Raw genomic sequence first — 23675 nt, forward strand, 5'->3', positions numbered from 1 at the left:
TAATGTCATGGACCACGGTCAGCAAGCCCGTGGATGTTGATTGAAGATATTGCTCGTTTATTTTCAAAAAAACAATTCTGCGAACACCTGCACAGTGAGCGATTGAGGTATGATCGGCTATAAAGATAATAAAATGGTAAAATCAGTTGATGAACGTGAAAAAAACGGGATGACGGTTAAAGAATCCCAAGGTAAAATTTATTTTTTTTTCACAAGGATATAAATAAGTTCAAACTAAACTTTATGCTGCCGATCTATAAAGTAAAGAAATATATTCTACAGCGTGCACAGGCGTTACTCTCTCAATACGCGGTCTTATAACATCCGTGATATAACAATCTTTCACCCACCGGATAAAAAATAAAAATCGAGATGGTATTATATAGACGTTCGGAAAACTCTACCATTCTGATAATTCATTAGCGTTGAAGTACGGCGTTCTTAATAATTCACGATGTCATCTTCGCTGAACAATAATAATAATTGTTTCTTGTCGTTAAGTTAGTTCATTGATTAAAGTTACAGAGGATTCGTTTTGACGATATACCTGTGTTCCTTTATTTCGTTGTCTTTATTATAATACCTGTACATCACATGTCGGTATGGCGTCATAGTACATGGAGGCATGTTATAAATTGCCAGTCTCCTAGCCGGTTGCGGCTAGTTATAACCGGGGTCAATTATCAGTAATCATCAAGGCCCGAATCATTGTGCCCAGGGTATAGAGTCGTACAGTAGAACACCAGATCATCCTACGGTTGACAATTTAAGCTTCAGAAAGGAAACAGTTCTTGCGGAATTCGGCGAGTGAGCCTCATTCTGTTGTGATTGATAATGCGCTTGTTTTGTCTTTACGCGTATATAATATTAAATAAACGGCAAACGTTGCGGGTTGCAGGACTGTTTGTTTTTTCAACATTTAGGGTATTATACGTGAATTTATGGTAGTTGTTGCGCAATCTTAACAACGGCCCTATTGTGTTGGTTTAAAATTTGTTCGATGTTTCGACAGCTATAGAAGTGTTGCAGTGTTCGCGAATCGTTCGTTGCATTGCGACCGGCATTAGTGGAACGTCAAGATTTAGTTTTGGCTCGCGCCAAGATCACCATCCCGTGGTTTGGACCCGAAGAACGGATCAGTTGGGATCAGTGAGCTAAGGACCACGGCGGCGAACGACCAAATTTTCTCTGTGCTGGATTTTTTCTACGGCTTAAAAACTATCCCTTGGTAGATCAAATAACGGACGCGAGATATGAAGTGGTACGTCTTCGTTCGTAACTCTAAATAAGTTCATGTGCCGTATGTAAATTTGTTTGACATTTTTTGATTTATTTTTTTCAATTATTTTACTTTTTTTCGCTGGGTTATAGATTATTTTCACATTTTACATACCACTTTGCTCATTGATTCATTCTATTCTTCTTCACGTGTGTGTCATGTATATTATATACCTACGTATCTTTCAGTGTGCATGTGTGTGGATTACCTGGCTGAAAAGTAAAATACACGAGTATTATTTTTTCTAAATGTGCTGAACCGAGTAAAAAGTACAATGTAAAACTATTTTATTTTTTTCTGTTTTTTTCGCCAGAAAAGAGTGAATTCGTTATGGGTGATAGCTCACGGAATGAGGTACGGTTTAATCCACTTGTAAATAACCGATATATTTGCATGAACATGCAGAAGGCGTGTTTTCACTTCGATTTTTGAATTTCGCCCCGAAGTTCTTAGCGGCCAATTTTTCTTATTTTTCAATGTACCATTTTTGAGCCATGTCATCCTTTTCTGCGGCAAAATGATTCACATTACAGGGCTTCTTCCCTGTATCATCTTTTAACTGTTCATACATGACTTATTTTTGCTCAAGATTTCGCTATAGATATTCAAATTGTTTAGCAAAAAGCACAGGTTTCTTAAGGGTTACGAACTCTTTCGTTTTTCGCCATCCATATCTTTTCTTCTTTTTTATTTACGTTCTTTATTCAGCTAGCGATTTTTCGGACTGACGTCCGCGACGTTTTTCCCGAAATTCATCCAAATATAAAGTTCACAACATATGAGCTTGCATTCAGTTATACGTGTGAACCCCTGAATCGTTGTATTTTTGAAAATTCGAAGTCTCCGCAGTATTATTATTACTCTCCACATTACAGCGATTAATTTCAAGCTATAACGTATTATATCTGTACTAAATCCGCAATGGGCAATTAATCTAAAGAGTACGGGGATCTTTTACAACTAATCTCGATTTAAGTTATACCCAAGGTAATAAGAGAATCCTACATTTCCACTAACGCACGTATGCAACGTGTTGCGTCGATCACGGGTGCTGCACTGCCAGCTACCAAAACGATAAACACCACGTATAGTTCGCAAAAATTGACTCAAAAATAATATACGAAAAATTACGAATTTGGTAAACATGTAACCATGATATGTGTGAAACCGAAAATGCAAAAGTACACCTATTTATAATCCTTGTTAAATCGTGTAATTTTATTGTGCTCGATAAAACACAGCTGAAACTGATGTAACACGAAGTCCAGAACCAATCTCGTGAAAATGGAAGATTGTATTTCTGTTGTATCGGATGACGTTATTTTTATCTATTCATATCTGTGCGATCTTTCATTGTTTTTCTATAATTGGATCATCTTAGATACAAGGAGCATTCGAGAATGACAATAGTAATCCCCCAAAACCTGATTTTCATAGACAATAATATAGCATACAGCTGAAGAGTTGATTTTAAGTGAGCTTTAAAAAGAAGAGCTAATTGTATTTCTTCGTTCATTTATTCTTTTATTATTAATTTTTTTTTTCAAGTGTACTTATAATTTGGGTCAAGGCGAACTCTTCCTTCGTCAGTTTACCTATATTTTTTTTTTGACGTGCGTTCACATAATACCAACATTTTTTTCCGGAACTAGTGCAGAACGTAGACCAAGGGCTCGAGGCTGACGTATACTTTGCTCTTGATATATAATTTCGTTAAAACATAAAGTTCTTTACCCCCACATCTATCCTGGTATGTCAACTCGCGTTGATTGGTTGGCTAATTTTTTATTTTCTATTTTTTTTAATTTTCATAGACCAGATAAAGTAGTGATAATAAATTTTCAAACTCATAAATATTCGGCGAAGACGGCATGAGGTTGGATTACGCAAACGAAAATTTAGATGGGCAGTCTTATTCTAGCAGCATTGTTGCTCTTATCTTTGTATTGCATTATATCATATATATAAAACAGGTTCTTCACGGTATATGCGAAGAAAATAAAATTCTATCTGCTAGGATCCGCTTTTTGAGAGTAAAAATATTATCCGCATTCTAAGGGCTGACAGATACGTAATCTGAGCTTCTTTCAATAAATATCTCCGTCCTTTAATCCTCTGTTCGAAAATAGAGCACTAACACAAACGACAGAATTGCCACTCTTGAATCATATCACGGTGGTTAACGGGATTCGTGGTAATAGGTATACGGCTGCAGTGTATATCATGGAATATCATAAACTGGCCGAGTGCGGATAAAAATAACTGCGTGAATCCCAATGGGCAATGATATTTAGGCTTCCGTATACCGGAGCTATAATGGTTGGTCAAATTTCTTTTTTTTCCCCACTGAATTTGTGGTGCGATATAAAAAAAGATGCGCCGGTAAATAATGGTTTCGGTAGTTTGTAAAAGATTAAAATCTGATTTCACCCCTGTAATGATTGTCCGGCGATAAAGTAGCTATACGTTCGAATCGAATTTTTTATCGTGAGAAGACAACTTATGGTCAGAGTCTTGAAATCAGTTTGTTTAACATGTGCCTGATGAGATGTTAAATCGTACGAATATACCAAGATACTTATGTACGCATTGTTCATGTGTCTATGAACTTACGACAGATTGATTGGGTGATATTCCAAATATAATGCAATTCATTGTAACTGCAATGTCGTGTATGAATATGTATATTTACGATTTATATATCTTTATTTCATCTTGATACATGAATGTGTCTGATTTACGATATATTATTAACAAGTGGACGTAACACTTTCTCAGACAACAGCTGAAAACTTGTGTAATGTATAGCTTATTGCAGAAATAGGTTTGCGTTTGTCAGCTAAAGGTTTCTGCCAAAATTTTCATTCGCTTAAGAAATGTACATATATTTTCGAGCCCAAGAGTCCAAGTCATTAATTATTTTCTTTTCGGTTTTTATATTGTAAAGTTTCCCTGATCCTTGGAAAAGATTATTCGGCTCACAATCGGTAGTTGATACATTAGTTAATGCAGAACCATGTGTTATTAAACTTGCATTGCGGTCAAATTGCTGCGCTCGCCGTTAGATAATTATTAATCTGTAATGACAAGAAAAAAAATTGCTGGCGTCAGCTGTGTCGGTGATTCTTTTTGTCGAGAGGGTGCGACGCTTGATATCCCTTGGACACCAGATAGATTTGCGTTCGCCAAACAGAAATCATAAAAATACTCGGTTCCGCGCGCACGCTTCGAAGACAAAGCTGAGTCAACGAACCTGCGCCCCGCAAGCTTCGTGTCTTTCCGCTTTCCGTTCTCCGCAAGTCCAACTTTTTGCTAATTTTTTTAAAGAATCCCTCCGACTTCGATATAACTCGAAAAGTTTCATCGATCGCGGAACACCAGCACCATCCCTCGGTCTATAGACCGACGAGTTGAATTTCGAAAGAAAATGGCCGTCAAATCGGCGTTATACGGATTTTCGTGCAATTATTGTGAGTATGGCTGGGTATTCGGAGGGGCCGTTCAGTTATAAAATAAATGTGTGATCAAGTTCATGAGAAGTGTATTCCATTGTTGAATCCATAACAATCGTCGTGATTGAGCAGCTATGATTTCGAGGCGAACTCGAGTTTGTTAAGACCCCGCCGTCAGCAACTAGCAGACGACATTGGTAGTAAAAATAAAATGTCATTATATTTGGATCCGTGTAGTACGCGTGGGGGGTTGGAGAAAAATATATCAGGATCTCGAACGAGCACTGTTTCGCATAATTAAATAACTCGTTGACTGTTGTCATTTGAAATCTCCACTATTTCTTCGAAAATTCTTTTATTACATTCATTCAATCATTTGCTTGTCGGCTGTCGCCGGGCGCGGCGTATACGGGGCTGGAGGGGTGCAAAAGGCACCCCGTATGCTGGCTGCACCCTTTGCTTGCACGCAATCATGGCTGCCTAGCACGGGGCGCGTATTGACTAATTTTATACCGTATGACTTTTAAGTTAAAAACCTTAGCGTGTGGGTTGTAGGGCGTGTCTATTAACCCTGGAAGTAAATAATTGATCACCCTTATTTCTTCATCTAAAATGATATAACTCAACAATTGTGGGGTTGTGATTTTTGAGTGGTATTTATAATTTCACAGGCATCCAAATCATCCTGGGAAGCTGGTGTTGAGGCATGTAGGCGACGAGAGTACAGATCAGAATAACAACATCACGGTGATGAGTATGGATTTGTTGCAGCCAGGCCATGTGGTCAAAGAACGATGGAAAGTGGTGAGTGGATAACACTATCAGCGCTTGGTTATACCCTGATGGGTGGTCTTTTGTTTTGAAAGACATGACCGACTATGGACAAATTTTAATCTATTCTTGTATGATAATATGCTTCGACACAATTGTTTAAGCTATGATGAATCATAAAATTCCTGATCCGATATCTTTCAAAATCAAGTCAATCAAATTAATGTGCTTTGTCATTTATTACCAAGCTTAAGTCTATACTGTCTAAGTCTTGGAGCGAGCTTTGGAGCCTTTGAATAATCAGTCTTGTGGAATTTTTGTGAATTATACTTCAAATCACTAAACTTACTTTTTCATCTTGACCACTCTGCTCATCTTTCCTTTCAATGTTTTCAATTGCACGAATAATGATCCTAAAGGTCAACTGAAAAGAAATCTTGTAGATGTTCCAATCAATATTCTGTCAAATTTCATTGCTTCTCACATGTCTTTAAGTATTGAAGTGATAACATTTTTATGTCACTTTTAACGTCTGCTGGTCTTATTATTCAATATCTGTCATGTCAATAATGATATATTATCCAACAAAAAGTCTCATGCTATTAAAATCTGGAGTGAAAAATTTGAGTCGGGTAATTTTTCAATTCTCCCAATAAAGAATCTTGACCTTGAAATAACATTACAGCTTAATATTTTAAAATTCAACCTTTCGAGTCTTCTTTCAAAAATGACAACTATTCTTTAGAAAACATTGCTAGAAAAAAACAACAAATACATTAAACAATCAATTCATTGAAGTGATTCTGTGATTGTAATTTTTATGATACCATTGTTGAATCATATTTAAGACATTCAGACATCCTCCATGCATTGGTATAAATGAAGGTACATTCTTTAAGCCTTCTCTTATGTATTTGTATTTTACTCTTCTGTAACAGTTGAGGAAAATAGGTGGTGGTGGGTTTGGTGAAATCTACGAGGGTCTAGATTTGATGACGAAGGAACAAGTCGCCCTGAAAGTAGAATCTGCACGCCAACCAAAGCAAGTTCTTAAAATGGAAGTGGCTGTTCTTAAAAAGTTGCAAGGTAAATTAGAACTAGATGCAATTCTTTGACGTACACACTTGAGACTCATCACCGAATTTGTGTGGATTTTGGCATTCCTTTCACAGGACTAGGTTGATTCCAATATTGTTTTCTGTTTGGATTTCAGGAAAACCACACGTTTGTAGATTCATAGGATGTGGTCGCAATGATAGATTTAACTATGTGGTAATGCAATTGCAAGGAAGAAACTTAGCAGAATTACGTCGAGCACAACCTAGAGGGGCATTTTCACTTTCCACGACACTGCGATTGGGTCTTCAGATACTAAAAGCCATTGAAATTATTCACAACGCGGGCTTCCTACACAGAGATATTAAACCAGTGAGTTATTGTTGACCAAATGACTGATTGAAATTGATACTTCACAAATGTTTGCGTCTGTTGCCAAAGTCACCCTCTTATATTAACGTCCGAGCAGCATATCTTTTGATGCTCTTCACTCAATACTCTTCTTGTCACTGGTAATTATTAATTAAAAATTCACATTACTTAATGAAGAAATTACTTTGATTATCTGGGGTAGTATTGTTTACTTTACTGGTCAGTATACATATGTTGAAGTTATGAAGGTATCAAAATATAACAATAAAACCGACATTCATGCGCTAGCAAATCAAGACTGACAGAGTCGCAGAAAGTAACGCATTCATTTGGCAGGCACACAACGATGCTACTGATCATGGAAGTTTCTGTGTTGCAAAATCTTATTCACATACTATCAAATGATGTGCGCTTGAATTTGAAATGTACATGGGTCGCGTATTCTTTTGCTTGTCATTGATCTTATGCAAAGTTAAGTACCTGAGATGTAGTAAATATGGTTCATTCTGGCATACATGAATGGTGGTATAAACAGTATGTCTCGAGCGATGAACTTTCTTCAATGATTGCATGATTTTTTTACAGAATGTAACCTACAGTCTTCAGAATTTTGAATTGATACGCATGATGGATATTTTTTTATGATTACAGTCAAACTTTTCGATTGGTCGTCTTCCCTATACCGCAAGGCGAGTTTATATGTTAGACTTTGGTCTAGCAAGGCAATTTACCACTGGCACTGGTGAAGTTCGAGCTGCACGCTTGGCAGCTGGATTCAGGGGAACTGTTAGATATGCTTCTGTGAATGCCCATAGAAATAAAGAGATGGGAAGGCACGATGATTTATGGTCGCTTTTTTACATGCTCGTTGAGTTTGTCAATGGACAGTTACCCTGGCGTAAAATAAAAGACAAAGAACAGGTACTTTATCTGAAGAATTAATCCGTCATTCTTATTGCTACCATAAATTGAGCAGAATATATGTGTTAAAAAATATTTTGATGTTCTGAAACCAGGTGGGTCTCATGAAAGAAAAATACGATCATCAACTACTGCTCAAGCATCTCCCCTCCGATTTGCGTGTCTTCTTGGAACACATCCAGGTATTACTTCATGTTTATCACAACGAAGACCTTCTTATAAGACTATCAAAGTGGTATATTTAATGAAGATGCTTGGTTATCGGTTCCATCTCCAAGTAATTATCAGTCGCATTCAAGGACAAACTTTGCCTTTCAAACTATCCGTTGTCGCAAACTATGGGTTGATTACAAAGCATACTTAGACCGACAATTAACGTAAATTGCTTATCTGTATACTTATGGTGGGCTGGGTATTACTCTTTACAACTTCAAATTAGCACTGGCATGCAGCCAAACATATTAAAAATAATTTTAGGTCACTAGGGTATTAGACATATAGAGACGAATACTTTTTAAAGAAGAGTGTATAGCTGCAGCCATGAGGTTCAGAGGCTTTGGCACCAAATTTTTTGTATCAGACAATAAATTTCGAAATGATCGTACGAAATCTCATGATTTGAAGTTATCTCAAGAAGTTATTGAATTTCTTCTGTAAACCAAATCTTAGTTGTATCGGTTGATACACTGACTCTGACAAAGTGGCCATCGAGCTTGCTAGGTAGTTATAATGTCAATCAATCAAATAATGTTCTCAATGAATAGTTACCAGCAGTTTATCCTATTTCTAAAATTATGAATGGGTTGCATGCATTTAATAATAAAAAAAAACCTTGGCCCAAGTTCAAAAAATGATCCATGTGTGAAACAGGCCAAGGTCCTTTAAAAGTGTCTCTTCTAACGTTATTTAAGTGGACTGGAAAGTGGCTTTTTTCTGATAATTACATTCAGTTTAAAAGAATTGTAGTGTTCCATTTTTCACAATTAGACTCGACTCACAATTATAAGAAATTTCTTTTTAAATGTAAAACATGACTGGAGATCTTAGAGGTCAATATTAAATCTCTGTATTTCTTATAGAGTCTCGGATACGTTGACAAACCCAACTATTCAATGCTAGCTGGATTATTTGAACGCTGTATGAGACGTAGAGGTGTGAAAGAGAAAGATCCTTACGATTGGGAGAAGCCTGTAATAGCAGATGAAAATTTACCATCTACCAGATCTTTACCCACTGCCACAATACCACCAGCACCAACGACAGCAACTACTACCAACCAACCACCGACGACACCAAATCTTGATACAAATAACCAAGAAAACATGGAACCTGACAACAGAAAGGAGCTGGATGTAAGTTTGTTTAATAACCATGGCCAACGGCCTCTTGTACTAAGTATCATATACATGTCCCGCATGAATATTTGGCACTGATATTGGCGCCTCTTCTGTTTTTCACTCCAGGCTCAATTTGACTATGATAGAAAGTTCCGACAACGAGGTGTTGAGGAGTCTACGGTTTCCTTAATTCCAGCTCATAGTAACCTAGGTATTCGGGACAAAAATTGTAACGCCACAATACCAGTCACAGACAATAAACATCAACAAGATGTCCAACAGGCAGGTGTCACTTCTCCAGTACAGGGTAAGTCAAGCCTGTTCAGTTGGATATTCAAAGTTCATTCAACAATCTTAAACCAATGTTGAGGGTTCTTCAAATATTTGCTATTGAATTATACCCCATACGTGCTACTATTTTCCAATTCATCGAATTTTTAGTCCTTCACTAAGATCTGCCAGTTTTTAGTGCAGAGTGAAAAGTCTCGGGGACAGGTACAGACCCTGTAAATGGACATTGAGCATGCTACCATCCCCTCTATTAAGTATCTGATCAATACTCCCTAACGATACCATATTATTGCTATATCAAATTCCTACTAGTAGCTGTGTAATCACGAGAATCGATTTGAGGGAGAATCATACCAGACATTGATTTTATTATTATACATATATCGCTTTGTTTGTAATTGAGGCATTTCTAGTTTTGGGTACGAATTTACAACAGTGATATGTCTAATGAGAATAACACATATAGGCTCAATACGGAAAAGACGAGCAGTATCAATGGCTGTTGAACCTCAGACACAGACAATGCCTGTAGAAAAACAAGTGGACAATGAAGGCGATGCGTTGATGACATCTGCTCGTTCTGCTTCTGAAGTTCCTCGTCCCAAAAATGCCGCAACCACTTCCAAACCTCTCTGCAAATCCGCGAGTGGTGCTACTTTTGTATGCTTAAGAGTCCAAGTCCAAGAGTTTACGAACCAGGGTACCCCTGAATCCGCACCTGGAGATACGTCCACTCCTAGGATACAAACTGAAGTAGATGCGTCGTACTGTTCGTATGATGGAACTCATGCTAAACAAGTGGGCAATCAAAGTCCCGTAAGTCGAACCTTAGACAGCGATACTCGTGGGGTAATCTTGTCTCATCTAATTTTCCGAATTGTTCTTTACACCCTTGCGTAAAATTACAGGTGACTGAGCAAAGAGAACCTCTGAGAAGAGAACCCAGAAGACGAACAGATACGAAACAATCGAACAGAGGGGGTCGTGCACTTGCTCGAGATTGTTCGATAACGCAGTTTGCACAAATAGATGACGATAATGTGTCGGCATTACAGCAAGTAACAAGAGGTGGAGGTGGTCTAACGTTGGCGTCCCAATGGAAATCACAGTTCGATGATTCAGAAGAAACTGATAATGAATGGAAAGGAGAAAATCTACAAAGTCCTGAGCACAAGGGTGCGAATCCGCCGTCCCTAGTTCCACAGGTATCTGTCTTGTATATTTTTTCTCACAACAAAGGTCAGACGCGAATAAAATTCGAACAGTACAGGCTTTTGAATTGCGGACAGCATTCTGTGATTCAATTGACAGCTCTTGCTTTTACAAAAAATATTGAACATAAAATTTCGTATTCCTCATGAATATCAACAATCATTGTATCATGTTGCGTATGTTTTACATGAAGAAACTATTTCTCGATACCCTTATAAAATTTACTCAACTTAATTAGTTACTTGCAATAATAAACATCTTTGTCACAGAACGCAATGAAATTTGCAGTACCAGCAGAAATCCTTAATCACAAAGCAAGAGTGTCAATGTTAGGTTCACTGTTAAGTCATCTCCATTATGAGCTATCTTGCCTCATTCATCATCAATTCTTTCATGTGAAATATGATTATTGACATTTGTCGATATTTGATATTCTAGCCACGTCTGGCCTGTATCGACACCCTCACTTGCCACGTATCATCTGCCGATGTACTGCCAATCCACGTTCTGACTACCAACGCTTAAGCATTAAATGTCCGCATAGTCTCCAGCTTTCTTTACTCTGAGTTGCTTTATATCTTCAATGACTATGACGTAGCTGAATTAATACCCATTCAAACTTAGACTAAAATCAATTTTAGTTTTTTCTTGCAAAATCATCACAGTTAATTTAAGACTACTTCTGGACTTGTTTCGTTGAGATCTTAGTTTTTTTTTCCTGCTGATAGATACCATTCCCTACTTATCGTCCTATTGGATCAATTTTATTTTGAAGACTCTGTGATTCTATTATCGGAGAACATATTTCTGTGATTATTTAATTTTATGGTGCAAATCGAATAGATAATAAATTGCTACAAGCGACCGCTTTTGTTTAATATTTTGAGACTCCGGTCTTATACTCTGTGCAAGTACATAAATTTCTTGCACGCCTATACGATACATGAAGATGAATAGACATGATAGCTCGTGAGAGAATAAAAATTCTAGCCAAGCAATTGGAAATCAGAATGACATTGAGGTATGATACCCAGAGCCCTGAGCAATGTCCCTATTAGCTGCTGTAGATAATTTTGTCAACCTGACAAAAAAATTCCTCTGTTCATTGAATTTACATCCTCGTTCTAAATTAATATTGAGGTCTTCCGAATTCATTAATGATTAGTTTATATTTAAAGAATTTGCTATAAAACCACAACTATAACTATAACTGATTGGTTGAGTAAGAAGTCGAATATCCAGTCCACAGTTGGTAGTGAAGCCATAGCTACCGCAACGACAACGTTAGTCTCCCAAGATACGAAAGTCCAGGCAACTCCAGCAGTATCTACAACACCGTCATCGGTGCAACAGCAGCTTGTGCCAACGGGGCAAGCTGCTCTGTCCAGAATCAGTGAAGACTCACCACGTCCTGCGGCGCCACACAGGTGTCTGAACATTGCAGGGATTGAAAAGTATCCTGAGCTTCAAGGAGCACTACCTCGCGCTTGGAGCATGCCAGTTATGGCATCTAACATCCGTTATGATCTAGAAGCACCTCTGGTTTGTTTAAAACAAATATATCGAACGAGTTCTTTTCATTCATTCATCTTAACATTCAATTTGGTGGGTAATGCTTGATAATTATTTACTTTTCATACGTAGGTTCAACAAGCGGCATTTGACGATCTTTTGTATGAAGTGGATGTAATGAGGAATATTGCGACGCGGCGTGACGATCCAAAAGAAGTCCCACCAGTTCGGAGAGCTAGCCTACCAGCAGTTGCATTTTCCCCATCAAATACAGTTCCAACGACACCAGCTGGGGATGACGAGGAACAAGCAGTTGCAGGAAGACTTGAAATTAGAGTTGTAGATGCAACGGAAGGGGCCACAATTGTGCAGACGAGAGTCGATAGGGAACCATTGCAGAGTCAGTAAATTAATCCTATTTATTAACACCTGGTGTGGATTAATATTTTCAACGAAAGAACTGAGTAAAAAACAGAACCGATTTTCACTCAACAGAAAAATTACCCAATGGCACTGCCGGCAGTCCAGCCAGTCCGAACCCAGGACTGGAAGATCAATCAGTATATTTTGATGCGACAGAGAATCATGCAGCTGTCAATAATGTCTCGAATGGAGGTCCTTCTCCAGCTACTACATCGAATACCTTACCCAACGCTGGCTCCATCCAGGAGCCCAAAAAACATAGAGACAAGGAAAAAGAAAAGGATGAAGACAAAGAGAAAAGAAAGCAGAAAGTGAAGGCAAAAGAGACGGAAAAAGAAAAAGAGAAAGAAGCTTCCAGCAGGCCACATAGTACACACAGCAAAATTCCAGTACCAGTGAAAAGTCCACGATGTTCCTTATCGGAATCTACGCCGGACACAAATAATACACAAAATACCGCAAAAACTGGAACTGGGAGCGAGTTGGACAAATCATCCGTGCCAGGAGGTCAATGTAACGAAAAAGATATCAGTGAGTTGACTTCATTAAAATTGTTATTCACGGTCGACTATCATAATTATTTTTCCAAATTTCAATATATCATTAGTTGGACACTTTTCAAAAACGTGACTTTTCATTCTCCGTTTAATCATTCGCTATACCTGGATCAAATTTTATTTTTTATTCATGAATGTTATTTATTTGTATTTCTGTTGCTTATAGTTTTTGTTGTTTGAGTAGCTTCTTAGCTTTATTAACTACAGCAACTTGTAGCAAACAAAGGTAAACCTTTGACAGTGCCTCCGGAAGCACCAGCTCTTCGACGTTGCGTAACGTTGCCTGATGCCCGGCCATCTCCACCACCACTAACGTCAGCGAGTTCGACCGAAGAGGAAAATTTGATACCTTGCACGCCTGCACTTCGTCGTTGGAGACTAAAAAGATATCTTGCTGATGCTAAGCAACTCAATTTACAATTCCAAAGACCTCAACGAAGACCAAGACCAATCTCTGAACTATTACCATTTATGCAGCTGCATGCTAGGGGTGTGCCGTCATATCTACTAGGGGAGGTCGGTAAACGAAGCGAAGAAAGCAGTGATAATGAATCTGACAGTAGCGGCCCGCCTAACGCTCAGCCACCACCACCGCCTACATCGCTGCCTCCTCATGTGGCTGAGAATAACGCTAGGTATGAAGTTAATCAAATAATTATATAATTTATTGTCTACATGACTCACACACATTGAATTTTCAAAAACATACGCAATAGATGTTTACTGTTCAACCGTGCGCACGTAACATAGAATGAATACGAATGGATTTCTCATCTTACCAAGCTATCTAGCTAAGGGGTCCACGTATATTCTTTCTGGCTACTTTTTTATCTCTACACCTGAGCAACCCTATGCCTATACTGTGTGTAAATACTGACATTTTATATACTTCCTGTCGATAGCTTTTTTTTCTCGTCGATACTGTCAGCAAACCTAATCAATTTTTCTAAGGTTTCACTCCAAATGGTATAAATAATCTTTCAATCTAACGCTTTGATAGAATTTGCCAGAGACAAAGCACTCGGTGTAACTAGCAGCCTGTATTGATGTAATAATACATCGTTGACCATAGTTGTAAGTAGCTTTGACTCTGATTGTTATAAAAGAAATCTGTTCTAACTGTATAAAATATTATGTAAATCCTCTAATGTTAATGACAAAACTATCTGTAATGCAAAGAATTATTGAAACACTGATTTTTCCACGAGTTGGCACACAAAATGATTTCTCTTACATGACTGCAGAAAATAAATTCAAACTAATACTAGCACTAATTTTCAAAACTTCTGTCAGGCTTTCTGAAATAGATGTTTTATAAACATATTTCGAACACAGCCGTGAATGTGGCATTAGTATTTTTTCAAATCAAAGGCTAATGATCGATGACATCTATTTTCATAAGAGTGGAAATTTGTTTTTCTGTCACGTGTAAGAAACATCCTGTGTATCAACCCTGATTGTAACTTCTTTGTACCTGAGAGATCCCTAGTTTCCCAATGTTACAAATAATTCGTTTCTGGATGTGCAGTTTTTTTTATTTTTTTTCTTCACTATTCAAAAATGCAAAGCAAAAACGCTTGTATGTACATTCTCAAATGCCTTGTACAAAATATTTTGGTACTATATGAGATTTCTGTTTCCACGTTCATGTGCTTTTGTTGGGTTCAAGAAGATTTAATAGAACATTACATTCATATTGTGTCCAATCTATCATTTGTAGATTTTGTTGGTTTTAGAACTTTTATTTCAAAACATTATGGAATACGAGAATTGATCATGTGAAGATAGACAGTGAAAATTTGTTGATATTTTTGTTGTTTTCATGTTTTAGGTGCCGCAGGTTCAGGCCTGTACCAGATACCACGGTAGCCAGCAGAAAGTCGTGAGGATCAACACTAAGAATTCAAAATTCCTCTCACGTACATGAAAAATGGCAATGTTGTACCGATGGTCAACCAGGAATGTGATACCTTTTTAGATTATAGAAGCTTACCGATTTTCCAGCAACTGACAGTCAATCAGTCACGTGGCTCTGAAAAACATTCTGCAAAAGGCAAAGCCTGTTTGATGTGAAAATGACGTAACTTGACGTTACAACGAATGGATAATTTGATAGTGTGACTTGTCATAATTTTGAGCTATCTGAAAAGGTTGTATAATTCGAGTCGCATTCGGAGTTACTAAACGTCGTTAGTATTTATTTTTGAAAGATAAAATATATCTTTCGAATACTTGTTCAGAAAAATTCTGAAGGATTTTAGTATTTTGAATACGACCGCAAGTGAACTTCTTTTCAGTGTATAAATAATATCGACGAAGTGATATTGTTTCACAACTGGACGATAGTCAATCTGAGTCAGAGTCAGTCCTAGATAGCTTTGCAAGCTAGGACCACTATAGTTTAAGCCTCAGTATCACAATATGAATTGTGATCTACGTTAGGTGCAATTCCACAAATTTGAAATGTGTGTTTATGAGGTTCAGAAATACCTGATCCTCTGGCAACACGTGGCAGCTACTTTGAAACTTAGGTACATTTATAGTTCCATCATGTATAATATCTAGTATCAAATATTCAGTATTTGAATGCAAATGAAAGGAAAAAAAACCATCAATGGTAACTAACTAGGATTTTATTCAATATTTTTACCACCCTTAACAGTTTATTTGACTGTACAGAGATGTGTAGAATCATTTGTAATTATTGGGATTTTGTTGAGTTATACATAAAACTTATACTTCAGTCGAATTACCAGATATGATTAGCTGAGAAGATTGATAATCTTATCTTATATTATTATTATTAGGGGCAGGATTATAACAAATATTTAACAATTGGAAAAGAAAAAGTATACCATTCACACAATTAAATTATAGAGGACTTGTGAATTTGTTTGATTCAAGAATTTAAACATTTAACGTAGCCTAATGGATGGAACGAACATCTGCACGATCAGATAATTTACGTCAGTGCACATTGTACATATTTACACGGTAATTTAACAATTAATACACTGAATAAGAGTCCACTATCTAAGGATGCGACGGATATTGCCAAATAAAGAATGATACATTCACGAAGACTAGGTCCTGTTTTTGTATCAATCATTTTTTAATTTGCATAAAGAACTAGCTTGTCCGTGAAATCGCAAAGAGTATAAAAACGCGAAGAGTGATGGAAATCTAGAGAAAAATTAACAGATCGCATCATTATATCATGAAAATTGCACTGTATGTAGCTTTACTACGGTTGCCCTTAAATGAATAAATATATTATGAATATTGACGATACCAATAACACATTGTTCTGAACTGAGGGAACCATTGAATCATGAAACGGTCATGATACGGTGATGTTCTATTGCATAATATCGTTAAAAATGGAGATTTTCAAGTTTGTGGACACGCATAGCAGCTAATTCCATAGTCCAATCTAGTATCTGTCTCACTTGACTTTATACTCTTAGTCCTAATATACAAATGCGGAAGGAGGTCTTATAGAAGACAATTCTAGAATAGTTATTGAACCTGGACGAGTGTGCTAGTCTTGAAAAACACACTGTTAAAAGTCATTGAAATGAAACGGTTCTTGAATAGTGTAAAAGTTTGGGTTCGAACTCATAATAAGCAGAATCGTAGACGTCTGGTCATATGGAACCTTGTAACCCGGAGATCTGAATCTCCATTATAAGTTCTGTACTTGAAAAACAATCAGTTTAATCAATATTATTGAAAACCTGTATCGAATTATTTCGTTAGTCAATTACTCAGCATTTCTCAGTTGATGGGTATAGACCAAGAAAATTACACTAAATACTGAATACATGTTTATATTTAGATATGCAAATACTGTGCAAATACTGTGCAAATTGATATGAAAATGCACAAAACTATTTCCTTTGACTTGGAGCATAGGCATTATTTGGAATGCCTTGAACTCGAATTGAGTTGATCTCGCTCTTTCGAACAAAAAAATGATCTATTCGCTTATTAGAGTAAATATTCGCATAGACACACTAGAAATCAAAGTGTACGAATCTACTTTCTTGTGGTAGAGGATCAATCCACTTAATAACATTTACATAGGCAATGAAATTCATTCAAATAATCAATATTGGGGCTGAGTAAAAATGATTACTAAAAACTAGTCGTCTCATTGAAATTGGTCACATGAGAACTCATAGTTAAAACTAGAATTCTACAAATACTGACCGGTCATAATAGTATAATTTGTATAATATATACAAGATGCAAAGAAAATATATATAAAACAAAACAAAACAAAAATGTATAAAAAGAGCATATTCTTATCTAAGCATTGAAATATCATCGTACTGAAAATTAGTGCAATAATTTACAAATCGAAGTTTCAGATACGGGTGATCAGAACTTCAAGAATTCATTATTTTCCTACAATATTGTTTCATTCATTTTTTCTCCAAAAATGTCAATTATCTTGAGTTAACAGATGTTTATTTTTTTATTCGAATCCCATGAGTCATCACAATATATATTTCTTGCTAATTGATAATAGTAATAATAATAATATTAATAATAATGATAATGATAAGAATATTAATATCCAAATAAATACTACGCACCTACTACGATTTATAGCGCGACTAACATATCCCTATGAAAGTCAAATGCTCTATCGGTATAATTGATTGACTATTCTCGGAGAATGTTATTTTATGCTAAATTATTTATATATTATTTATTATTTATGTAACATTTTACAATCATAAGAAATTTGTAACTGTACCTGTATGTACATTAATTTGATAATTAGCAAATTTATTTTGACGTAATTTTTTTCTATTCTCATCTAATCATTGCAACAAATGACAAAGAATTATTTGAAAGCTGATTGGGGGCGGGGGGGAGTAATTTGTGCAATATCAACTTGTAATAAATTGAAAAGAAGAGAATTACCCAATATTTAATTTAAAAAACAATGCCAATTCAATGCTACATAAGTATATACATATGTATTTTACTGTTTTATACATGACACAGATTAATTTCGTCATGATTTGTGCAATAATTTAGGTTTACAGCAGCTTGTTAAAGTTGCTTGAAAATTATAAAAAGATTAATTGTATACGTCATATATATTGATATTATAATTGAACTATTCTACGCTATGTGATATAAAGATTAACGGTCAATCGATCAAACTTTCATGTGGTAATACCAATTCTATCAATGGCATAAGTGTGACATTGAAGAAAGAGGATAATTAATAACATGGTCTTACCCAAACTTTTCACTTACGAAAGCAATAGATTATTAAATTATTCGTTACATTCTGTCCGATTTGCAGAACGCCCAAACTGATCCAACACTTATTTTCTTGTACATAATATAATTACTATATTATGTGGTACATAATGATTAATTATTATTAATTATTATCGAAGATTAATCGATGCATCATTATGATACAATTATTGTATTTTTTCTCTGCTTCGTGCTCTCTTTACATAGACACAGAACTCTATCCTACAGGTTTATGTAATCGTGTTTGACTACTGTACCCATAATCTTGAACAAAGGTACTATTAATTATTATTAATGAAATATTGTACTGAGAACATTCAAATGATAAATAGATGTTATCTATCGATAATTGTTAGTTCATTATTAAATTGTTAAAGAAATACCAACGGATCAAAAAGATTGGGAGAAGATCGTAACAAAATGCTTGTAGCTTACTACGCTAATAAAAGAAGGAGAGAATGTGATCGTAGCTAATATAACTGTGCAAAAGAATACGTGCAGACCAAGTATTAGAGCAATTTAAATCCTTATAAGTACTATAACTCAGAGCTGGTATACAATACTCTTATGAGTTGATATTATTATTTGTTCACGGCAGCCTATATTTGTCCTGTAATATGCCGAATTTCAATACAATTATATTATCATAAACCGTTCGTGAAAGCTAGCTTAGTCTGTGCGCGTCCTACAAAACTCTACCTTCTGACCCTATCCATATACATATATTTTGTGTTGTATTTTGATACATTCATCAACGTGTCATAGATCTTTGAATCGTTTACTGAAAATCGTCTAGATCATCGATCATTTCATGCGGTCAAATGGATACGGATGACAATACTGAAAATTTAAATACAAAAATATCAAGTGAAAAGAATATAATTCGATGTTGCGTGATCTAATGTTTTTCATTCTCAGGCGCCATCAATTATATATCAACATTATTATTACGCCGATTAGTCAAAGGATCATTGGGCATTTACACACAATCATAGTATAATCGTATGTAGCTTCAAATATAATGATATGGGAAATCTCACATAGCAACGCTCTTTCTAGTTCGATCTAGAATTGAATATTTTATCACCGCAACAATGGCTTTGAGTCATTGTTGATGCTGCACGGATTTTTTTCCCAAAGTTCATGTACAATAATGGAGAATTCCTCATTCATAATCTTAGGCTCGCAAGGCTTTCTAATGACGTGTGCGTGTGATAACTGGTTCTGTGTAATGTTGTAATGAAATTTTTAATATTTTTAACCTAAGGTCTCAGAGTAATTTCAATAAAAGTTTTTATTAGTTCCCATATGCTCATATAATTCCGTCTGCTGTCCTCGTGGTCCTCGGCACCCGTATGATTGCCTCGCCGGTGCATAATTTATTATCTTTGAATTTCGAATGCTATTCTACCATTTTTGGAATATTCAAAAGTTTTCATTCATAATAGTACTTTATTTTTTAATCTAACGACCCAATTCCGACCGTGGATTCTATTACCTGTATTGTTATGACATTGCACCCTTTACAATTTGGTCTCGACGTCAACAATCATTTCTTGGGATTGGATATATTCAATGATCGTGAAGATTCAAGGATCGTGATGGCTATTTGAATTTGACACGAATAAAATCCATTTGGACATGGATAGCCCTGTTAACGGTTTAGTTGCGGTACACGTAGGTAAGTGTTATTTTAGAGATGATATTTAAAATTAACATACGTGACGGTCACTGTATTTCTTCGTGGTGATGAAAACCATACAAACCGACGCTACTAAACAAATTTTTAGGTTACTTTATAACTTTAATCATTTTTTTGAATTCATCATCACCTTCCAGGTGCTGGGAAACATTCGCTTATCTTGAAACAAAAATACCAAAAACTATGTGGTCTTGCATGCAGAAAGGTACAATTTTTACAAGAAAATTATACATGATCTCACACACGTCCAAAAATTTTAACTTGCCTGATACATATGATAACAAATGATAGGCAACCGGTATTCTGAAAGCTGGAGGGAATGTTTTGGATGCTGTAGTTGAAGCTACCATCATACTGGAGGATTCACCATTAACAAATGCTGGATATGGCTCAAATCTCACGTTTGATGGAAAGGTCGAGTGTGATGCCAGTGTAATGAATGGCCTAACACTGCAGTTTGGTGCAGTCGGGGCTGTGGGATGTTTGAAAAATCCAATAGCAACTGCAAAGCTTCTGTGCAACCAACAATCCAACAACATCTCTTTTGGCAGAGTTCTTCCCAGGTTGAAAAAATATACCAACATTAAGTGAAGATTTCACCTCATGCAATTTGTATGAAGCAGCACTTGATTCATGAAGTTCTGTGATGCTCATTATTTCGAATTATTATGTATAGTAGTCGTGTTATAGTTTCTTAGTTGGAGATGGAGCTCTCATTTGGGGAAAGGAAAGAGGCTTGGAAGCTGTCCCAGCTGCAGAATTAATCTCTGTCAAGGCTTTGAAGATTTATAAATACTACAAGCGAAAGGTCTTGAATGCTGAAAATATACACAGGGTAAGGCACAATAAATTTACCATGATTACCAAACAGTGTCTAAGCCATATAGACAAAATTTAGATGCCTTCAAACTCAACTTTTCTGTAGCAAATCTCTACAAAAATGGATACAATTGGTGCCATATGTGTGGATGCTGCGGGAAATGTTGCGTCTGCTTGCTCTAGTGGTGGCATTATACTGAAGCATCCAGGCAGAGTTGGGCAGGTAATTAAATTTGAGAAAAATAATAAATTAATTAGAGCTTCTCTGAGACTCAGAATTGTATCAGGCTGCAGTCTGGGGTTGTGGAGTATGGGCACGTAACGGAAAGGTTTATCCTGATTGTTCTGTGGCAACAAGTACATCCGGATGTGGAGAACATTTGATATCTACAACTTTAGCTCGCTCCATTGCTGAGGGCATATCAAGTTCCAACTGTCCTACTACAGCTCTCCACAGCATAATGAAGACTGATTTTATAGGTTAGCAAATTCAAATGGAGTTTGATATCTTTGAGTAAAAAGATATTTTTTCCATTCCAGAGTCACCATTCTTGACATTTTCGGGCCCAAAACTTGGCGGGGCTATCGCCATTAAATATTCTCCTCAGGAAGGCAGTGGGGATCTCCTCTGGAGTCACACCACAGAATCAATGATTATAGGGTACATGAGCACCAAGGAAGCAAAATCAAAGGTGTGTATTAAAGGTGTATGTGTATTGGTTGTTGATTGAGAAGATACAGAATTCCTAATTAAGAAGAATCGAGGATGGGTAATTTTTTTTGTTCCTTGATTTCAGAGTCGTAGGTCAGTATTGACAACACCAGAAGTAGGCAGAAAAGCGGTTGTGGAAGGAATCGGTTTCAGGATATGAATGTCTAAAATTTGTGATACGATCGTTCTCTGAATAAATTCTCTGAACGTTCATCAGTCAGTGAAAAAAGCTACCAATCAGGAGATGATGAAATGGCTTTGCAGTCTAAGACACTCTTGGGTTTTTTTCTCATAACGAGATACACTACCAGTTGTGAATTATAGAATTTTTATTCCTTTTTTACATTATATACATTCCTATGTATGATAAATAGAATTAGTTCGATAGAATACCTACGTGTGTATTGGTAATTTATTTATCTTCGTCGGTAAGCTTGACTTTCTTTTTCTCTTTGATAATTTGATCGAGACGATGCAAATCTTTCAGAGAAACTTCGCCTGTACCTCTTTTCAGTGGTTTTGGTTGAGAGGCGTCAGGTTTCCATCCAAGCAAATAGATTACTTGAAAAGTGGCTGGTACATACTTTGATTCATCTTTTTCATTCGTTTTACCATACAATTCTTCATAGATCGCAGCTGCTGCTATTGCTGTGTCTCTCTTGAGATGAAGTTTACGATTTCTTGCTGCATTACTTTCACCCATTCCTGATTGAAATATATAATTGTCACTTGTGCTTTTTTTCAAAGGATGAAAGTGCTTTCATGTTTCATAGTACTGTTGATTTACAACACATGTATACCTTTTAAATCCCACATTAACTCAAACATGGTAGGATAGCCAACAACTATTTCATCTGTGTCAATTGTGAGCATGGTAAATCCTGCTCTGTTCAATAAACTGCCCACGTCTCTGATATCGGTGAAGGGTGAAATGTGAGGTGATATACCACCATCCCTTTCGATTTCTGCCAACTGCAACGATGATCTATAAATAATTTACAATGCTTAAATTATTGTTGTTAATTTTCATCGCAGTTACAGTATGACATTCATTCATAAAGAATGACTGTATCCATGACTTTATAACGGAGAGATACCTTAGTTCATAAAGCGTGTCACCACCAAATATGGCAGCCATAAATACACCATCATTTCTCAAGCTCTGTATAATCTGTCCAAAGCATCCTGGGAGATCATTAACCCAATGAAGGCTAAGGCAACTGATGACTAGATCTAAGCTATTGGGCTCGAATGGAAGATTCTCCTCATCGATAACTCTTCTTTCTACCTTGATCCCCTCGTTGGTTTGCGCTTGGCTTAAAAACGTCGGACTTATGTCAGCTAATATTAACTCCTCGACGCTCTCACTTATGACATGTTTGGATATATAGCCTCGACCGCAACCTAAATCCAAGGCTCTTTTAAATCTTCGTTTGACGTCAAAGATTCTGTCGGATAATCTGTAACCAACCTCTTCTTTTATGTAGTCATATAACTCAACGTCTTCAGCACGGGCTGCTCGTTCTTTTTGTAATAGTTTATGGTCCCGATTGAAAACATTCATAACACTGTGGGGTGGCAATGCATAGGTTACCCGTGAATTGCTCAATTTCCGAACGTCAGATGACATAACTTTACCTCTATTATTTATTATACAGTCTCCTAGTTTATACAAGTCGTACTTTAAGCAGTTACGGCTAATCAAAGACATTTTCATTATTGACATGAGGCTAAGCATACCACTTCAGACAACATTCGGCTACTTGCGTGTACTGACAGCGATCTGACAGAATGGGTTGCTCACGACAGGCGATTTGAAAATATGCGACTGATTGCCTGCCATCAGGCAACACGCTGACCATCGAAGACTCTGGGGGTCTATGCAACCCTATCATCGAATGTTTTTCAATTTCTGCTTTATTTTGAGCTCAGGAATCCCTGATCTGCAAATTAAAATGATCTAAACTAGTAATTGT

The 23675-nt window shown here is 36.4% G+C and overlaps 3 protein-coding genes across 10 annotated transcripts; 2 read left to right on the forward strand and 1 right to left on the reverse strand.

Moving 5' to 3' along the window:
* Positions 1-492: 492 nt before the first annotated feature.
* LOC105683757 (tau-tubulin kinase homolog Asator) lies at positions 493-19122 on the forward strand. Of its 8 annotated transcripts, XM_020851012.2 has the most exons (16): positions 493-1261; positions 1593-1633; positions 5403-5535; positions 6441-6588; positions 6716-6930; positions 7582-7851; positions 7947-8033; positions 8931-9203; positions 9315-9495; positions 9946-10295; positions 10388-10684; positions 11934-12233; positions 12336-12603; positions 12699-13157; positions 13401-13818; positions 15015-19122. In XM_020851012.2, exons 2-16 carry the CDS (start codon positions 1629-1631, stop codon positions 15067-15069), a joined length of 3459 nt encoding a protein of 1152 aa, XP_020706671.2. In that variant the 5' UTR covers positions 493-1261; positions 1593-1628; the 3' UTR covers positions 15070-19122. The 8 variants fall into 8 exon arrangements, with proteins under 8 accessions (XP_020706671.2, XP_012252022.2, XP_012252028.2 ...); XM_012396599.4 differs by lacking the exon at positions 1593-1633 and having other exon boundaries at positions 13425-13818; XM_012396597.3 differs by lacking the exon at positions 1593-1633 and having other exon boundaries at positions 494-1261.
* An 801-nt stretch (positions 19123-19923) lies between these two features.
* On the forward strand, positions 19924-22089 carry LOC105683759 (threonine aspartase 1-like). Its single transcript, XM_012396609.3, has 8 exons — positions 19924-20147; positions 20306-20373; positions 20460-20731; positions 20859-21003; positions 21094-21210; positions 21275-21467; positions 21528-21679; positions 21785-22089. Exons 1-8 carry the CDS (start codon positions 20108-20110, stop codon positions 21857-21859), a joined length of 1062 nt encoding a protein of 353 aa, XP_012252032.2. The 5' UTR covers positions 19924-20107; the 3' UTR covers positions 21860-22089.
* LOC105683758 (arginine-hydroxylase NDUFAF5, mitochondrial) lies at positions 22011-23675 on the reverse strand. Its single transcript, XM_012396608.3, has 3 exons — positions 22797-23675; positions 22500-22684; positions 22011-22404 (listed from the first exon to the last, which is right to left on the reverse strand). The coding sequence occupies exons 1-3, from the start codon at positions 23435-23437 to the stop codon at positions 22112-22114; spliced, it is 1119 nt and encodes a 372-aa protein (XP_012252031.2). The 5' UTR covers positions 23438-23675; the 3' UTR covers positions 22011-22111.

The sequence above is a fragment of the Athalia rosae genome, chromosome 1, assembly GCF_917208135.1.
Source record: "Athalia rosae chromosome 1, iyAthRosa1.1, whole genome shotgun sequence".
Taxonomy (NCBI): Eukaryota; Metazoa; Arthropoda; class Insecta; order Hymenoptera; family Athaliidae; genus Athalia; species Athalia rosae.

Excerpts from the sequence above, each read along its gene's own strand:
- LOC105683757 (XM_012396597.3), top strand. Across the intron at positions 10,296-10,387 it reads AAGTGGGCAATCAAAGTCCC|GTGACTGAGCAAAGAGAACC; the intron begins GTAAGTCGAACC and ends GTAAAATTACAG. Across the intron at positions 13,819-15,014 it reads GTGGCTGAGAATAACGCTAG|GTGCCGCAGGTTCAGGCCTG; the intron begins GTATGAAGTTAA and ends TTCATGTTTTAG.
- LOC105683759 (XM_012396609.3), top strand. The coding sequence starts at position 20,108 with ATGGATAGCCCTGTTAACGGTTTAGTTGCGGTACACGTAG. Across the intron at positions 20,374-20,459 it reads GTGGTCTTGCATGCAGAAAG|GCAACCGGTATTCTGAAAGC; the intron begins GTACAATTTTTA and ends AACAAATGATAG. Across the intron at positions 20,732-20,858 it reads TTTGGCAGAGTTCTTCCCAG|TTTCTTAGTTGGAGATGGAG; the intron begins GTTGAAAAAATA and ends GTCGTGTTATAG.
- LOC105683758 (XM_012396608.3), bottom strand. The coding sequence starts at position 23,437 with ATGCTTAGCCTCATGTCAATAATGAAAATGTCTTTGATTAGCCGTAAC. Across the intron at positions 22,685-22,796 it reads GACACGCTTTATGAACTAAG|ATCATCGTTGCAGTTGGCAG; the intron begins GTATCTCTCCGT and ends AATTATTTATAG. Across the intron at positions 22,405-22,499 it reads GTTAATGTGGGATTTAAAAG|GAATGGGTGAAAGTAATGCA; the intron begins GTATACATGTGT and ends TATTTCAATCAG.